The sequence below is a fragment of the Colias croceus genome, chromosome 26 (genome assembly GCF_905220415.1).
Source record: "Colias croceus chromosome 26, ilColCroc2.1".
Lineage (NCBI taxonomy): Eukaryota > Metazoa > Arthropoda > Insecta > Lepidoptera > Pieridae > Colias > Colias croceus.
This window is the reverse complement of record NC_059562.1, coordinates 1,886,893-1,905,250: the sequence shown is the minus strand read 5'-3', so window position 1 is coordinate 1,905,250 and position 18,358 is coordinate 1,886,893. Positions and strand designations below refer to the sequence as shown.

Below are 18,358 nucleotides of genomic sequence, written 5' to 3'. Positions count from 1 at the left end.
CCTACATCAATGTAGGTACTTGAGCGTCATTCGTTAACCTATGGCCTAGAAATAACGTGTCCTATTTAAATGTTAATGTATAATATATTGTTTTCAGAGTAATCTACATTATTACCTATGTAAATATTTGACCGGTCGTGGTGGAAAACCCTGAGGGAGGCCTTTGTCCAGCAGTGGACGTCCCACGGCTGAAACGACGAAATATTATTTCCAAAATAATAAGTAGTGTTTTAAAATTGATAAAAAAATTATTTACTTACGTAGGTATAGAATATCAAAAACTTTTCCCCATAAAATATGTACATATAAAATATTGCTTCACTTTTGTTGGTCTTCCTAAAATATGCGAATCAAATATATTATATATTTTGATTTGAATTTCTGCAATCCCAGTTCACATTCTAAGAATCTATTTTCCTGCTCAGTTCTCCATTGCTAGCTAAGAATGTTTACGATTATAAGTAAATATAAAATATAACAATTACAATTATACTGATTTTGCTAGGAGACATACGTATTTAAATTGTAATAGGTAATTACTAATTAGTCTAGCCATGACCGATATTTAGCGATAACACGATACATCCATAAAAATCCTTTCATCACCATAAACATCTATTTATTAGCCCATATGTGTAATAATTTACCAGCAAATATGCGAATACGATACGACGTTTATCGACAAAATATCGATAAATAGCGCGTCACTACGCCATTGCATAGTTATTACGTATCCTTTGGGTTCTGGCTAGAGTCAGTCGGTGTCTTGTCACGCTCGAATCGAAACGTCTCAGTAATTTTACGTCGATAGTGCTGTGAACTTGTGCGATATATTACGATAAAATTTGTTATTTTTGAAGTTTTTTTTTGTTTGGAATATAAAAGCGGTGAGTGTTTATGGTTTGGAAGAAGTTTAGTTAAGTTCTAATTAAATGGCAGAAGATATTAAATTGTGAACTTTTTAATTTAATAAATAAGCTCCTACTGAAAATAAATACTGAATTTATTGGTTTAAAAAAAAACTATAAAAAATATATCGATATAAAAAAACTATTTGACATTTTTACTATCTTTGGCCATATTTAATTATTTTTCTAGAAAATATTTTAGATAATAATATCCTTTTCTAGTATTTTCTCTATCATAACACATCAGCGCTTTGTTTACTTATTTATGCTGTCTTTAATAGACATAATAGACGTGTGAAATAATTATTTATAATTACATTTTCGTGATAATACAGTGAGGATGTTTGATTTTTTATTTGATTGATTATTTATTAAAAACTGTAATGACAACTATTGTATTAGTTATTTAAATGTGTATGAGAAATGTATATTTCAATAAAACAATTATTTATTTGCGGTTTTCTGAAAGAATAATATAAGTACTTAACTACATACGTAATTAATTAAACCTAATTGTAGAAATAGGATCAATAAATTAACCTTATTTTTTTTCTTATAGCATATCAATAATTATTATAAGTAATTAATTTCATTCTTATTGATTCTTTATAGTTTGAATGCATTAATTATAAAATAGAAATTACATATAAGAGTCATATCTAATAATCTAAAATTTTGTGCTTCCATTTTTCATCCTTGAAAGTCTTACATACAGCAATTATGTACATAAATAGGTATAATTTTATAATATTATTTACGGACGCAACTATAATAGTTGCGTCCGCGACTTTGTTTACGTGGGAATTTCTAAGAAGTAGTCCTGATCTCCTAGAAAATTTAGAATAAATTCATATAGATACTTATTTTGTATTAGCGACAATAAACAATATAAAAATCATTTTACCCAGTGATTTGAATTCTTATTTTATATCGTTGTTTCTATTATCATAGATAATATCTATTTATGCTAAAAAAAAACTAGAATAATGTAGATTAAGTCTTATACTAATATTATAAAGCTGAAGAGTTTGTTTGAATTTACTTTTTAGTATTAACTACTTGAATTTATCTTCAAATTTCAAAATAATCTCAAACCAAATAATTACTTTTTCTTACAACTGTCAGATAAAAAAAATCATGCGATGTTTAATGTTGAAAAAAATAAGACTCACATATTATTGCAAAGTTTTGATATATGGTAATAAGAGTAACACAGACATCATAACCCAGAAAAAGTTGATGAAAGATGGATGAAATCTCTGTAATCGCAAAGAAAAAACATTCACTTGACATATTAGAATATTGCAATTTACTATTGCTCTACATTGGCATCATTTGTGTAGATTTTGCTTGATATTCGTACCGTGATAAACTTACTTTTCACATCTATTAATAATAATATACATCTAATCTAATATAATAATATAATTTAGCGCTTTAACTACCAAATTTGAGACAAAGTAGTTAATAAACAGAAAAATAGGTATAGGTACTTTATATATATATATATATATATATATATATATATATACTTTTTTTACTTACGCATTATGTGGCTATTCAATTTAATAGTTTTATAGTATATACCTACCCGCCCCTCCTAAAGCCCCCCGGGTGGGTTATCTTGGAAAAAAATTGTCCTATGCCACTCAAAAATAATGTATGAAAAGCTTTGTAGATGAGAGAATTTTCGAAACTGGTAAGTACCTACGTAATTTTCGAATGCTTGCATAATGTAGGATCAAATGCTATCTGATTGAGGAGCTGGAGGCTTCATCTGGGTTGACCCATAACAAAAATAATTATTTCCGTATGTCAATTCAGAATAATGTACCAGCCAAATAATGTTCAAATCGATTCGGTAGTTTCTCCGTGTATCCCATACAAACAAAAAATCCTACTTTATACATTTAGATCAACGGTATCAACCCCTGCAAATAATATAAAACGATAACCTCCCTCTTGACTCTGACGCATGCTTTGTTTTCTTATCTGTGGTATGATGAAACAATTGCAACTATATTAGAATGTAGTTAAAGACGTTTAAAAATAATCTACTGTTTTATATCAAACTTTAATTTTAAGATAATGCTCTACTTATAGCATAACTAGCTTACCGCCCGCGGCTTCGCCCGCTTTCTCTAAATCGATTTGAAATTTAAACTATCCTATCTCTCAAGTTAGATCGAAATGCACATGGTGTGCGAATTTTATTATAATCGGTTATGTGGTTTTGGAGTCCATTGAAGACAAACATTGTGACACGAGATTTATGTATATTAAGATGTTATAATTGTATTCTTTGTCAAAATAAAGAATATTCGTTCATTTTTTAAGTCGTAACATAAATGATTCTCATATTATACAGTACCGTATTTAATAGTTCTTCCATTAAATACATTCTTCGAATTATTCGAATATTTTAAATTCAAAATTCAGTAACTATGACAAAGTAATAGTGGTCTGCACCGGCATCGCCCGTGCGTTTTCTCTCTATAAGAACATCAATCAACCTCATACAAAAAAGAATTAACGACGTCGGTTCAGCCGTTTTCAAGTTATGCATTTACCAACACATTTTGCTAATCATTTGTAGATAAAATAGATAGATTTGTTTTATATTAAAGGTATTAAGACTGATCTCTTCTAGTAATAAATAAGAAGGTAGATGTTATTTTTTGTTAAAATTTTCTTTCTATTTCGTAAATATCTTTTTGTTTGTTCCTATAAGGGATTTATTTTTACTATGTAATAGGAAACACATACAAATTATATATATTTTGGTTCAAATACAAATATGATAAGAATCGTGCCTTCTCCAGAATAAGGTTACGCGTGTAGAAGTCATAAACCTTCTTATGGTATTAAAATAATTTATAGCTAAGACAATAACAAATCAATAACATAAAAATGAATCGCAAAATGTGTTGGAGTGCATAACTCGAAAACGGCTGAACCAATTTCGTTATTTCTCTTTTTATAATATTCCTTGAAGTATGAGGATGGTTCTTATAGAGAGAAAACGTAAACATGTATCACGGGCGAAGCCGGGACCGCTAGTACTTCATAGTTACTGAATTTTGAATTTAAAATGTTCGAATATTCTTCTATTAAAAACAGGACTATATAAAATAAATAAATAAATAAATATTTCAGGACAATTTTCACACACGGCACAATCTGATCCCATACTAAGCTTTCGCTTGTGTTATGGACACCAGATGGCTGATAAACATACATAAGTATATAATTTTTAAATAAATACTTATATAGATAATTAACACCCAGACACAGAGCAAACATCTATGTTCATCACACAAATATTTGCCCCGGGTGGGAATCGAACCCACGACCACTGGCTTGGAAGGCAAGGCCACTACCAACCAAGCCAACCGGTCAGTCAATATACAATGAAAATGTTTTATGTTACGACTTTAGAAGCACAAACTTATCTTTAAAACATCTCTCTCAGCTCGTTCTTACTAGGTACTACTTATAGGTAACAATCCACTAGATCTGAAAACAGGTTGATAATAAAACGTAACTTCAACAACAAAAAGATAGAAAATGCCATTCTATTTCCACACCAATAATTACCTAACAGGAACTGCCTTCACCTTAGTATTTATAGATCTTCTCTTAAAACAAAAACCACGAGCCACATTCCTGACCGGTTCAATAATTAACTTTACGTATTTCTTAGCTAAGTTAAATATAGGGTCGTCTTTACCTTTACTGGATATTGCAGAGTTCAAAACCTGTACTTTAACTTATTGAATAAAAGACTCTAATGCTGTGGAGTAAGAATTATTTTTGTGTGGAGACTCAAAGGACCACGCAATGCAACTAGTAACAATATTAACTACTAGCTGTGCCCTGCGGTTTTACCCGCAGTGCTCCACTCCTGTTGGTCTTAGCGTGATGATATATAGCCTGTAGCCTTCCTCGATAAATGGGCTATCTAACACCGAAAGAATTTTTCAAATCGGACCAGCCCCCCTAGCCAAGTGGTTTTCTGTTAGCGTAGATACGTTTATCTACAGCTTACGTCAATCTCATACATTCGTAGTCTATTCTATTGAACGCTACGCTAACAGAAAGCCACTTGGCTAGGGGGGATTTAGTTCTTGAGATTAGCGCGTTCAAACAAACAAACAAATTCTTCAGCTTTATAATAATTTAAGTATAGATTAATTAGTTCATTACGCATGTGTTAATCGAAGTAGATTTGTTTTTTATAGATTAAAATAGCTTGTATAGTTTATATAACATAATGGTTACTACGGGCTTTTAGTTTGGAGCCACGGGAGTGAAACCGCGCGGAGTAGCTAGTAACAAATATAATTTGTCAATAAAAAACTTAACAAGAGCTATAAAATATATAATTATCATAATAACTAGTTACCAAACAACAACAAGTATATTATATTGATTGAATAATTGTAATAAATAATAATTTCCTGTTGCATACGATAATTCATATCTAAAGAGGTTATTCGATAAATACTGTCTTAATACATACATACACTTTTTGTATTATTATATGACTGACATATTTAATACTTATAGTAGGATTTACTCTAGCGTCACGGGAACCTATTACAATCGGTATAATTATTAGACGACAACGAGAATTTATTTTTATTTTGATTTTTTTAAATTAAGGCTGGTTGCAGAGCTTGACCGACCGTCAGTGCGTACCGTCGCGTCGGCACGGCACCTGACGATAGGTACGCATCAACAATTGTATGACTATGACACTAATGCGCATGACAATACGCGTGCGTATGGTCGCGTCGGTCTAGCAGCTAGCTATGAACGGTTTTATGAATTTCCATACACATGACAAGCGCGACTGACGTACGCACTGATGGTCGGTCAAGCTCTGCAACCAGCCTAAAAAAAGTGGCATGGAAATACTCAAACGCGTTAGATATTGATATTCTACTGTACATAATATAATACAAGGTATGTATTTTCAAAAATTATTATCGACGTTTTGTATTAACTTTACAATTTCGAGTGAAATCTTCTTTACAATTATTAGTAAGGGACTTAAGGTAGAAAACTAGGTAAAATATTTCGAGAATATTCCAGCATTACTATAGGTGATAAATTAATCCATACTAATATAATAAAAGCGAAAGTAACTCTGTCTGTCTGTCTGTCTGTTACTCAATCACGCCTTAACTACTGAACCAATTTGCATGAAATTTAGTATGAAGATATTTCGAAAAGACATAGGCTACCTTTTATTGCGAAATATGTAGGTACCACGGACAAAGCCGGAGCGGACCACTAGTAATTAATAAAGATTATTACAAATATTTATTACGCGTTTATAAATGAACAAACAATACGCATGAGATGAGTCATTTTGTTTGAATGAATTGTGCCAGTAATTGCTGTTGTTTTTCCGTAAATATTATTGTCTGCATTTAAAAGATCAATTAACAATTAAATTAACGATTTATGTAACCTATATAGGTAAAATTACAATATGAAGCGTGTCAACACTCAACATCAGTCCATGCTTGGAGGCTTGCTGTGATGGCTCAGTGGTAAGAACCTCGGACTTCAATAAGCCGGGGTACGAGACCGTGCGAGCGTGCCTAATACATAGATTTTCAATTTATCTGCGCATGTTGTTATTGAAGGAAAAAATCGTGTGGAAACCGACATGTCGAAGAATCAAAAGTTCGACAACATCTGTGAGAACATAAAATATGTGCTGATGATCATCCTCTTCATCAGCTCATGTATTGGGTTCGTTATTGTTATACGTTCCCACTGCTGGGACACGGACCTCCTATGAGGGTACAGGCCAAAATCTATCGCTGGCCAAGAGCGGGTTAATGGCAAGAAATAAATAGTAATGGAAATTTAAAAATTCTATGAAATCTCTTAAATTGATTTCAGTTATTAATATGCCACATATTGATAAGAAACACGAATAGATAAGAAACACGATGATATAAAACTACACACTCCAAACAAATGTTTCAACACCCCTGTCTAGAACGAGCAAAAATATTCTTGCGTTATAAATGACGCATAACAACTCTCAAGAAACATTATACTCCTTCTTGCGCAGTCGGTAAAAACTCCGTGATTTGTTTAAAATTAAATTGTTACATAACATATGCAAGATCGCAAATAAATTAAAATGTTTTATCTTAATAGCTATTAACAATCCTTTCTATTATGTACTAACGTGTTATTTTTTCTTTATTTATGCAATTTTGATAAGAAAAACGACAGCCTATCTGCCCCCGCGGTGTCTTTTACAGTCAAATATTGCAATGCAATTGTTACCGACTCGTATAATAATATAATATTAATAACTTCTAAGAACTATGAGAAATTTCTTTCAGCCGTCCCCTATACTATCGCGAAACTTCCTAGCCTGCATTGATCTGTCATAACTCTTTGATCTCATTAATAAATTATGACCGTCAAAATCAAGACCTTAACTCGAACGAAATTATTGTATAAATGTTGCCCAAATTGGAAACCGGTTTAAAAGTAAAAGTGGGTATTACGCGGTATCCGAGGCTCACAACTCCTTTCAATTTAGTGTTATTGTAATCCCAAAATCGTTAGCCCGGTGCTAATAAATTTACAAAAAAAAAGTGAAAAATTGTGTTTGTTTTGATCTAGAATAATCGACACGTAATATTAAGGTATGCTTTAATTATTAGTCAAATTTATACTAAAATTATAAAGCTGAAGATTTCGTTTATTTGAACGCGCTAATCTCAGGAACTATTATTCCGATTTGAAAAATTCTTTCGGTGTTAGATGAATGGGCTCATCGAGGAAGGCATAGGCTATAATATATCATCTCGCTAACACCAACAGGAGCGGAGCACTGCGGGTAAAACCGCGGAGCACAGCTAGTACTTAATAATGTGTAAATAGTGATCGTAGCATTTACATAGAGGCGTTGCCTTGACTTCTGACCTAGGTTAAAACTTGTATAAAAAATACCTTCCTAAAATAAGTGAATTCCCCATCTGTGATTTTATTAACTTTATTAGTCTGTGTATTCACATATTTTAATAAAATATGTAACTAGTTTAGCAAATAAGAAAACCGCCCGCCCTATTAAATACCTGAAGAATTATATGTAGTTGAAGTATACATTTTCTTAAATTTTTTTATTTCCATGTAGTAAATCACCACTATAGATCTAGTTACGACATATTAAAGTGTTACATAAATAAAATTTGAATATTATACGAACTAGTAATTTGTTACACACGACCTTCAGACTTTCGTTGCAAATTCTAATCAAATTGGGAAAACCATGTTGATTTCAGACAAATTATATTTATGTCTAAAAATAACTATTAGATAAATATTACTGTCACAGTCCAGACTTAGTAAAAATGTGGTTGCAGGACAACATTTTTTTCAGTGTGCAAATATTTACATATTGTTTTAAAAAGCATGTAACGTGATTAAGTCTTGGGTCAATTCATTAGGTATTATTTAATCTCCAAATATATATTACTAGCTTTCTGCCCGCGGCTTCGCCCGCTTTGTCTTGAACCTAATAAATTATATACTAACACCTTCCTCTTGAAGCACTCTATCTAAAAAAACCATATCAAAATCCGTTGCGTAATGTTTAGTAGCGTTTATTATGGTTTTTTATTGCCAAGATATACTAAAATAAATAAAGAAAAAGTTTATTCCTTCACAAATATAGATTATTGAAAAAACTAATATCGATTTATTTAATAGGTAATTCTTACGTAAGGCAGTAACCAGTTTTAAACAGAAATGACTCTCGTTTTCTCAAGCATATTCTATAATTATATATGTATATAAAAAGCATCAAAATAATCCAAATAGTCAATAAATCTTTCAGAAATCGCTTAATCTCCATGTAGTCAATCATTTGTTATATACAAATTACTTAATTAAATCAAAGAAAAAAATATTATAATGAAGTTAGGTTCGAGTTCATTGAGGAAAAACTTCATTCATCAAAATTATTATACTTACCTATATTTTATTTCTTCTGTAACGTAAAAAATTACGATTAATTATGGAGTAAATTTAAACAATGCACAATAATTATTACTAGATATTTTTAAGGTTTAATAGGCAAGGTTAGACAATTATTTTACTATGCAACTATATTTTAGTTACTATCTATTAAGAAGGGATTTATTTTAATTTGAAAGAAAAGATGGAAAATAATCTACTTAGATACTAAATATTAATTTGTAACTAGACAACGCTTATAAAACGCATGATATTATATATAACTAGGTATCCGCCCGCGGCTTCGCCCGCTTTGCCTAAAACCTAATAAATTATATACGAAAACCTTCCTCTTGAATCACTCTATCTAGTAAAAAAAACCGCATCAAAATCCGTTGCGTAGTTTTAAAGATTTAAGCATACAAAGGGACATAGGGACAGTGAAAGCGACGTTGTTTTATACTATGTAGTGATATCTTCATCATGCGTATCGATTACTATAATTACGGTTACCACCCCTTATTTGTCATACTCATATTACTACTTACTAGTAGGTCGTTTTTTATGTACCTATATAAGCACTTTTAAAATCTAATTTTAGTTTGGTTTCTTTGTTATAACTGTAATTTTTTTTTTCATATTAAAGCATAATGGTATATATTTATTTATAAGATCAATCGCGTAGATTTTTAATAAATCTTAACGGACAAACAAATCTTTCCATTAGAATACTTATTTGTGTAAAATAATTGAAACAGTTTCTTTCTTTACAGACAAGAATGGGAGAAGACAGAAACGACACCAAGGAACCTATAGCTGAAGAAACACAAGCCGAAGAAGACACAAATAAAGATACTAACACAGACACAATCATACCAAAAACAGACACAAACACACAAAAGCACACAGAGAAAAAGAATGAAAAGGAAAAATCTAATTATGTTCAAAATATAATGCACTCCGGACTTTCCCTGCATAGTAACAATATTAAGGACGAAATGCTATTGCCTGATTCAAAAACTGTAGCCAGATTCTCTCCAATATGGAAACAGGTAAGAATTTATTTAATATACCTTTTTATGATATATTTCAAGCTTCGTAGTAATAATTTTTAAGGTTGGGTTATGATTTGGGAAGAAAACATATGAAAACACAAACGGGTTTGCTGAAATTTGCTATCGGACACATTATGATAATTCATTATTATATATATGTATATGTTTCATTATTCCACGTTCACAGCTACTACAAATTTCTGAAAGAATTTCCAATTTTCATTTTTTTGCATTCAGTAGTTCCTTAAATTTTCCGGACTACGCATAAGCCTGTATGTACACACACACACACACACACACACACACAAAATCTAATATTATTGCTCTACAAATATTTTTTAATTAAATTTCCTCTATAGACAGTACATACTCTTAGTACTTTTAGGGTGAGATATTTCAACGAACTTTTCCGTTTCAACTAAGTCCATTTTCCTTACATATTTCGAAGTTTTCGTGAAAATTGAATTAATGAGTTTCAAGAAAATACCTACCTTTATGTATGTAGTATTTATAATTATCAAATCATATCATAACGAGTTTACTCAAAAAGATAATTTTTATGGTGATTTTTACATAAAATTAATGTCAGTGAACTTTTAACTACCTTGAACTTATGTTTATTTTACGTAAAGAAGAACAGCTGTTTTTATATATTGTAATGTAATTATATACTGTAACTCATTTCCGATACAAGATAATATATTAATTTATCTTATATAATTATTTAAAAGAAATTAAAACATGTATAATTTTGATAATGTGATAAATACATCCGCTTCAATGAGATTATAAGAATTAAATTCGTCTCAATTGCAAGAGAAATACCGCGCATATCCTAGGTACTTGTAGGGAAACTCAGTCTCCCCGTAACCAACCACGCTCGCTGTAAAGTGTTCGAAACGTCGGGAAAATAATATAATGAATAAATCGCGTTTAAAATCCGTTAAAACCTCTTTAATTTGTAAATGTATAATACTCGCGTAAAATCAAACACGAGAAAAAACTACTTATCCTATCCTATCCTAATAATATTATAAATGCGAAAGTTTGTGAGGATAGATGCATCTGTATGTGCAATGTGCATGTATGTTTGTTACTCTTTCACGCAATTACTACTGGACCTATTACAATGAAATTTAGCAAACATAATATAGAGGGTAACTTAGATTAACACATAGGATAGGTTTAATCCCCGAAATCTCACTGGAACGGGAACTAAGTATGCAGGTTTTTTTTTTAAATGGTGGGTGAAGCCGCGGGCGGAAAGCTAGTTAAAAAATAAAGGAAATATGATGTAGAAGGGTTATTGTTTTTTTTTTTGCGATATTTTAAACAATACATGAATGAATTCTTTGATAAGATATATTACTTATATCTTGAAATTAAAATTACATTGTTAATTACATTTAAGTACAATAATTATTTATTGGATCAAGGAACAATTTATTGGATAATAATTATTATTTGTCTTTGAATCGATATTACAATGATTGGTTATAAAAAACTATTATAAAAGGCGTTTAATAATATTGAAGAATTTCTGCGAACAATTTATTACTAACAAAATGAATAAATAATTGATCTTATTAATTAGTTTTTTGTAAGAAAATAATTAAATAACAATTGAATTAACAGTATGAATAATTCAATAGATTGTAAAAGGGAAGGTATTTATTAGGAATGTATTCAGAGTATCTCAATCTAGGTTAAATTCCGATGTCCTAGATCTAGATAGCATTCCTAAAAATGTAATTTGATGTACCTATTTATTCGTTAATGAATAATGTGTCTTGATGATTGATTTTTTACTATGAATAAATCGCATTGTAAAGGTATCTATATAATAGTTTTAGGTGAATGTAATGTACATACCTATTTATATTAAACTAGATTTCTGCCCGCGGCCTCGCCCGAGTTTTCAAAAGCATAGTTCCAGTTCCTGTGGGATTACCGGGATGAAAAGTAGCCTTAGCCATTCTGGGTCTTCAGCTGTCTACTGTCGTCACTTTTCCTTGTAATCGGTTCAGTAGTATTTACGTGAAAGAGAAACAAACATCCATCCGTCCTCACAAACTTTCGCATTTATAATATTAGTAGGATGCGTTTTTCAAGAATCAATTTGAGTATTTGGAAATTAATGTATATAAAATATTTGATATAATCTTTATTAGCCCAAATTCTACTTCTTAAAAACTATGAGCAAAGCCGTAGGTTCCATCTAGTGTATGTACAATAAATTAGCTAGGTTTTCCTAACGTTTCGTAACATTTACATAGTATACAAAGGATACCTAGTATATTGACGTTCGTTGTGCAAGATGTACTCTCATTGAAGTGGCACGCTATGTTTGAACTTTGGTAAGCTTCTAGATTGTTCCTTTGTCTTTGTTCAATAAATTGAGGATAATCTACGTACCTATGTGTTGTAAATTGAGTCTATTGGTTATGCTTGGAGTTAATTTGTAGTTTATGAGATAGCTTTCCAGCCGCGGCTATGCCCGCGCAATCAAGAAAAAACTGCATAGTTCCCGTTCCCGTGGGATTTCCGGAATAAAACCTACCCTATGTCCTGGGGTAAAAAGTAGCCTATGTCCTATCTCTGGTATCAAAATATCTCTATACCAAATTTCATCCAAATTGGTTCAGTAGATAAGGCGTGATTGAGTAAAAGACAGACAGAGTTACTTTCGCATTTATAATAAGTAGATATTAAGTATGGATTGCTTCTAAACTTTAAAGAAAAGAAATATAAATACTTACTAGATATGTTTTGCAATAATTTGTAGAGTATACATAGATCATTATTACTTAATGATCTAAGAGTATATAAGATATTGCTTCTAAAATTATAAGACAAGATGTAAAAATACGCGTTGCTCTTTCTACCTATGTTGATAAAGAAACTCAATACATTTGATGAAAAGGCTCTTATGTAATACAGCGAAAATCCTATACCTACGTTAATTTTATGATAATCTTGATAACATTGTCTCACAGACGAATCTAACGATACCTATAAAACTTAAGTTTATAATGTTGATTCGTCATAAATGCTATTCAGAGAACAAAGAGAAGTATAAAAAGAAAAACACAACCCTTCTTTCACGCAATCGGAAAGAAGCCGAATGTGTTCCAGAAAACTTATTTTAAGTTAGATTTTTCACCAATATATTTAGAAATATTTACTGAAAAAAATCGCGTCCTATTATACACGAGTATAATCCTATTATAATTTAGAAAAAGTAGATCAAAAATGAATAAATCTTTACTTAGTTTAATTTCATTTACCAACTACATTATCATTGTTACAGAGTCTCGCGTCCATGGCAGCCATTTTACTGACCTTCACGTCAGGTCTAACATCTGGCTATTCAGCAATTCTTCTGCCACAACTCAAGGATTCCGGCAGCTCCATACCCACTGATGAAAGCACTGCTTCTTGGATTGGTGAGTTTACGGCGGTTAATTAAGTCCCTAAGGCCTAGGCTAGTAATAAAACGACTGATAAATATCTACGACAAATATTATAAAACGTTAGTATCACCACTTCTAACTGAAAGTAAACAAATTGGTTTTTTGGATTTGTTTGCCCTTGGATTGAGTTAAAAGCTGATTAGAATAAAAAAACTACAAAAAAATATCAGCTTATTTTATTTAGATGTAAAATTACATTAAAAATAAAACACAACATAATGATTATAACAACAGATAGATTTTACTTCTCGACTAAGCTAGAACTAAGCCAGACTATTTAGCAGTATACATTCTAGATAAAAAATACACAAGAACAGACAAACAAACGACCAATTAGCAATCAATCATTAAACCAATAGAGACCAATAAAACTAGTATTTATCTCAATTTTATGACGCTACAAATTAAACTATACGTTTTACGATACAGCAATAGGCATTTAGTATAAATGCACATATGTATTAACAAGCCAGTCATTGCGAGAATTACATGAGCAAAACAGATAAACTGATTGTTATAACATCGCTGAATGGAATAATCATTATATTATTAGTAACATCTATATAATATGTAAAACGTTATATATGTTACGTATAGCAGTGCTCCACTCCTATTGGATGACGATAATATAATATGTTTAAACGCGCTAATCACAGGAACTACTGGTCCGATTTAAAAAATTCCTTCGGTGTTAGATAGCCTATTTATCGAGGAAGGCAGAATCTATATATTATCACGCTAAGTCCACCAGGAGCGGAGCAATGCGGGTGAAACCGCGGGGAACAGCTAGTAAAATATACGCATTGTACCATCACGTTATATCACATTGTAAAGTTCATTGTTCTATGAAATCAGGACGAGTAAATAATAATCTAAGTATATTAGTTACAACGCATTTTACAACGCATATTGACTGTTTGTTAGTGTGTTTAGATCTTTGTTATCATCTCTGTAAGGACAGGTCCGATGGATTTTACTATTTAATAGTCATAATAATTAGTATTATGTAACTTTTTCAAATGTTTAAAATAAAGTTGGCTTACAAATGTGCATACCTACAATTAAGAGACAATTCGGTGATTATTAACTAGTGACATTTTAATTTAGCATATTATAATCAACGGTCCTCCTTGACTGGTTGTCCACGACTCGAAATAAATCATATTTCAGTATTTCCGGAATTGCATACCTCAAAATTATTACCTTGAGAGAATATATTTAGGTGTCAGTTTCATGACCGGCTGATAAAGTCACTACCTTTTTACATTTTCACACAATACTAGTGTCCTTTTAACTGACAGATAAGCTAAACAGAACGTATCCAGAATTTTGATTTTAGGTCAAATTTTTCTTTTTTTCCTCCAACTTCCATAATAATTATAAAATAATATGAATTTTTATACGAAATTACATCAAGTATTGACGAAAAATTCAAGTCATTCAGTCATCTAGTTAATAGTTTTTTTTTAGTTTATTGCGTTCAAATAAGTGACGCAGATATGAAAATTAATAACAATTAGGTATTATTATTACTTATATGTATTGAATAAAAAAACCAGATGCTAAAAACTTTGTTGTTGTTTAAGTACTTGTCACAACGTGTCAATGAAAAACAATTATACACGTGTTTTCCTTTTAATTGATTCTCATATAGATTATACATGCGTGTTTTTATTTTTAAACGACTTTCCTTAAAATACTTAAGATATTTTTCTTTTATATTTTTTATTTAATCAACAAGATTAAATAAAACTTAGTTTACTAGTTCTCGACTTAGTTATTTGGTAAATAATATTTAAAAATACGCCTATATTTTTTTACGTCCATAAACGAATTTATCTATCCTTGCAGTATTTTGAGATTTAAGCGATATTTTATTAAAAAAAATGTCGCATACTTATTTCACTAAAATATCCCAAATCTACAATCAAAACATTAATAAGTGGGTAATACAAGGAAGTCGAGTGCTCTATAATACGGATTATCACAAATGCTCTGATTTCTTATCTGTGGCTATACTGTGTCATTTTGCGTCTGTATTGACAATTGACTGACATTTGCGGTCATTGCCACTACTCGTAGCATATCGGAAGATTAAAATAAATAAACTAAAGTAGGTCGGTGGAAATCGACACGTGAGCTATTATAACTGAGTTTTTATATGAAAGAAATGCATTTATTTCATATATACTAGCTTTTCGCCCTCGTCTTCGCCCGCGTTTTCAAAGTAAAACCCGCATAGTTCCCGTTCCCGTGGGATTTCCGGGATAAAACCTATCCTATGTGTTAATCCAAGTTACCCTCTATATGTGTGCTAAATTTCATTATAATCGGTTCAGTAGTTTATGCGCGAAAACCATACATACATACATACAAACCTTTCCTCTTTATAATATTAGTACCTATAGATGAAACACGATACATTCTTATAAATTTTTAATAAAATAAAATAAATAAAACTTGACGTTATATTCAATGTAGCAAACAATTATAAAACTTGTGGGTACTGTAGAATTATACTATAATTAATTATAATTATATGATATAGAGTAGATAGGAGATAGATAGATCGTAATCTTAAAATGAATTAATATTGCACTATCATGATAATTATCGTACAGCTAATTTGTAAAGCTTCCTAACCTCTTTTCTGCGCATTTTTAATCGTTTTCCAATGTGTTTAATCCATGCGCGGACAAGCACAATACATTGATTTGAATAACAATAAAATTATAATAGGTACAATTGGATTACCAATACAAGACTACATAGTTAGATTACAAAGTATAAAATAACATTAAAATTGCTCCAGCCTTTCTAGAGTTCCAAAGGGCAAAACGCATTTGTCTTTGTTTTCTGTTATTGGAAGTAAAACTTCATTGTCATCATGTTATGACAAATAGAGAAAAAATAACACGAATTGTGAATCACAAAGAGCCACCCAGTTTTACCCGCATTGTATTATGTATATATACATATTATGTATTTACATAGATACAAAAAAAAATAATTCCGCCTTCATTTATGGAAATATTGACTATATTTTTATAATACTGAAACAATAGACAAAGTAATTACATTGTACCCATCAATTAATTCACAATTAACTGTATAAACTATTAATTTAGTATAATATTAAGTACATGGAAAGGTTATGGCTATAATAATACACACGATGACTTTATTTTCAAAGTAAGCTAGCTGTGCCTCGCGAATTTTCCTGCGGACGAAATAACGGGCACTAGCTGGCTTCTATGCAACAGCACCTCCAAGTTTCATCAAAATCTATTTTGTGGTTTTTACGTAAAAGAGTAATACTTACATTCTTAAAAACTTTCGTTTTCATAATATTAATGATTTAAGTATTTAAGATTAGTAGGATAAAGAAGAATGATTTTTTATATAGGAATTTAATTATACATTTGATACTCGTGTAATTATTATTAATGACATTATTGTTATATTTCGATCGTTCTTTACCTGATGCATATCTGATACTAAATTTAGCATGTAAATTGTTATACATCGAAGTTTATTATGTCACGGGCAGACCCATGATGCTAATTAATATACAATCCAATTTTTTCTTTACAGCGGCAATGGCTGCGCTACCAATGGCACCGGGCTGTCTCATCTCTGGCTGGCTGATGGAGAAGTTCGGAAGACGCAACGCACACTTCATAGTCAGCGGACCTTTCCTTCTTGGCTGGGTTCTCATCGCGTGCTCGAATAACCTTGCCCTTATGCTCTTAGGAAGATTCTTTACAGGTCTCTGCGTCGGTTTGTTAGGCCCACTCGCGCCTGTGTTCATCAGTGAAACCACAGACCCAAAATATAGAGGCATCTTCTTAGCTGGAATATCCCTGGCCATCGCTGTGGGCATTTTCGTATCGCACCTCATCGGTACTTGGGTACATTGGCAATGGACGGCTTTAATCTGCTGCATTTTCCCAGTATTATCTGTTATTTTACTAACCTTGGTCCCAGAAAGCCCTACCTGGTTGATTAACAAGGGAGAAATCGAAGATGGCGTCAAAGCATTCGGATGGTTGAGAGGCTATAGCGATGAGGCGAAAGCTGAGTTGAAAGCAATTTTAGAGAAGAAGAAGGCAGAAGAATGCAAGCCAGTGATGACTTTACAACAGAAAATCGTTAGCCTTAAGAGCCCGGAGTTGTTAAAACCACTCATGATTATGATCATATTCTTCGTGACTTGCCAGTTCTCTGGTGTAAACGCTGTTGCATTTTATTCTATAGAAATAATTGAAAAAGCTGTAGGCAAAGGTATAGATCACTATTTAGCCATGTTAGTGATTGATTCACTCCGGACAGTTATGTCAGTTGTAGCTTGCGTAATTTGCAAGAAGTATGGCCGCAGACCATTGACGATGATAAGTGGAATATTCACAGCTCTATCCATGGTCGGTTTATCGATGTATTTGTATTTCACGGACGGCAAACAAACGAACATGACGTGGCTTCCCTTGACGTGTCTGATGGCGTATATCTGCGCAATATCTATTGGTCTAGTTCCCATTCCTTGGATGATGTGCGGAGAACTTTTCCCCACTAAAGTAAGAGGTTTGGGCTCAGGAATCAGTTCTGCGACAACGTTCGTAGCATTCTTCGTAGTTGTTAAGACTGCTCCAGGCATGATGTCGAATTTCGGTGAAGTTATTACATTCCTCTCATATGGCCTGATAGCACTCCTAGGAACGGGCGTATTATACTTCATCCTACCAGAAACGAAAGGCAAAAGCTTACAGGAAATCGAAGATAAGTTCAAGAAACCAAAAGAAAGTATAGCGTGAATATTGTTAAGTTAAAAGATGCTCAAAGCGCGAATAATTTAAATATCTGTGATACTATTATGTTTAGGCAAATATTAAAAATATTTTATGTTATTCCTCTTTTATTACTCCTCCTT

At 31.5% G+C, this 18,358-nt stretch overlaps 1 protein-coding gene across 1 annotated transcript; it reads left to right on the top strand.

The window, feature by feature from the left end:
• Window positions 1-741: 741 nt before the first annotated feature.
• Window positions 742-18,335, top strand: LOC123703416 (facilitated trehalose transporter Tret1-2 homolog). Its single transcript, XM_045651381.1, has 4 exons — window positions 742-887; window positions 9,677-9,955; window positions 13,269-13,404; window positions 17,026-18,335. Exons 2-4 carry the CDS (start codon window positions 9,683-9,685, stop codon window positions 18,240-18,242), a joined length of 1,626 nt encoding a protein of 541 aa, XP_045507337.1. The 5' UTR covers window positions 742-887; window positions 9,677-9,682; the 3' UTR covers window positions 18,243-18,335.
• Window positions 18,336-18,358: the final 23 nt, after the last annotated feature.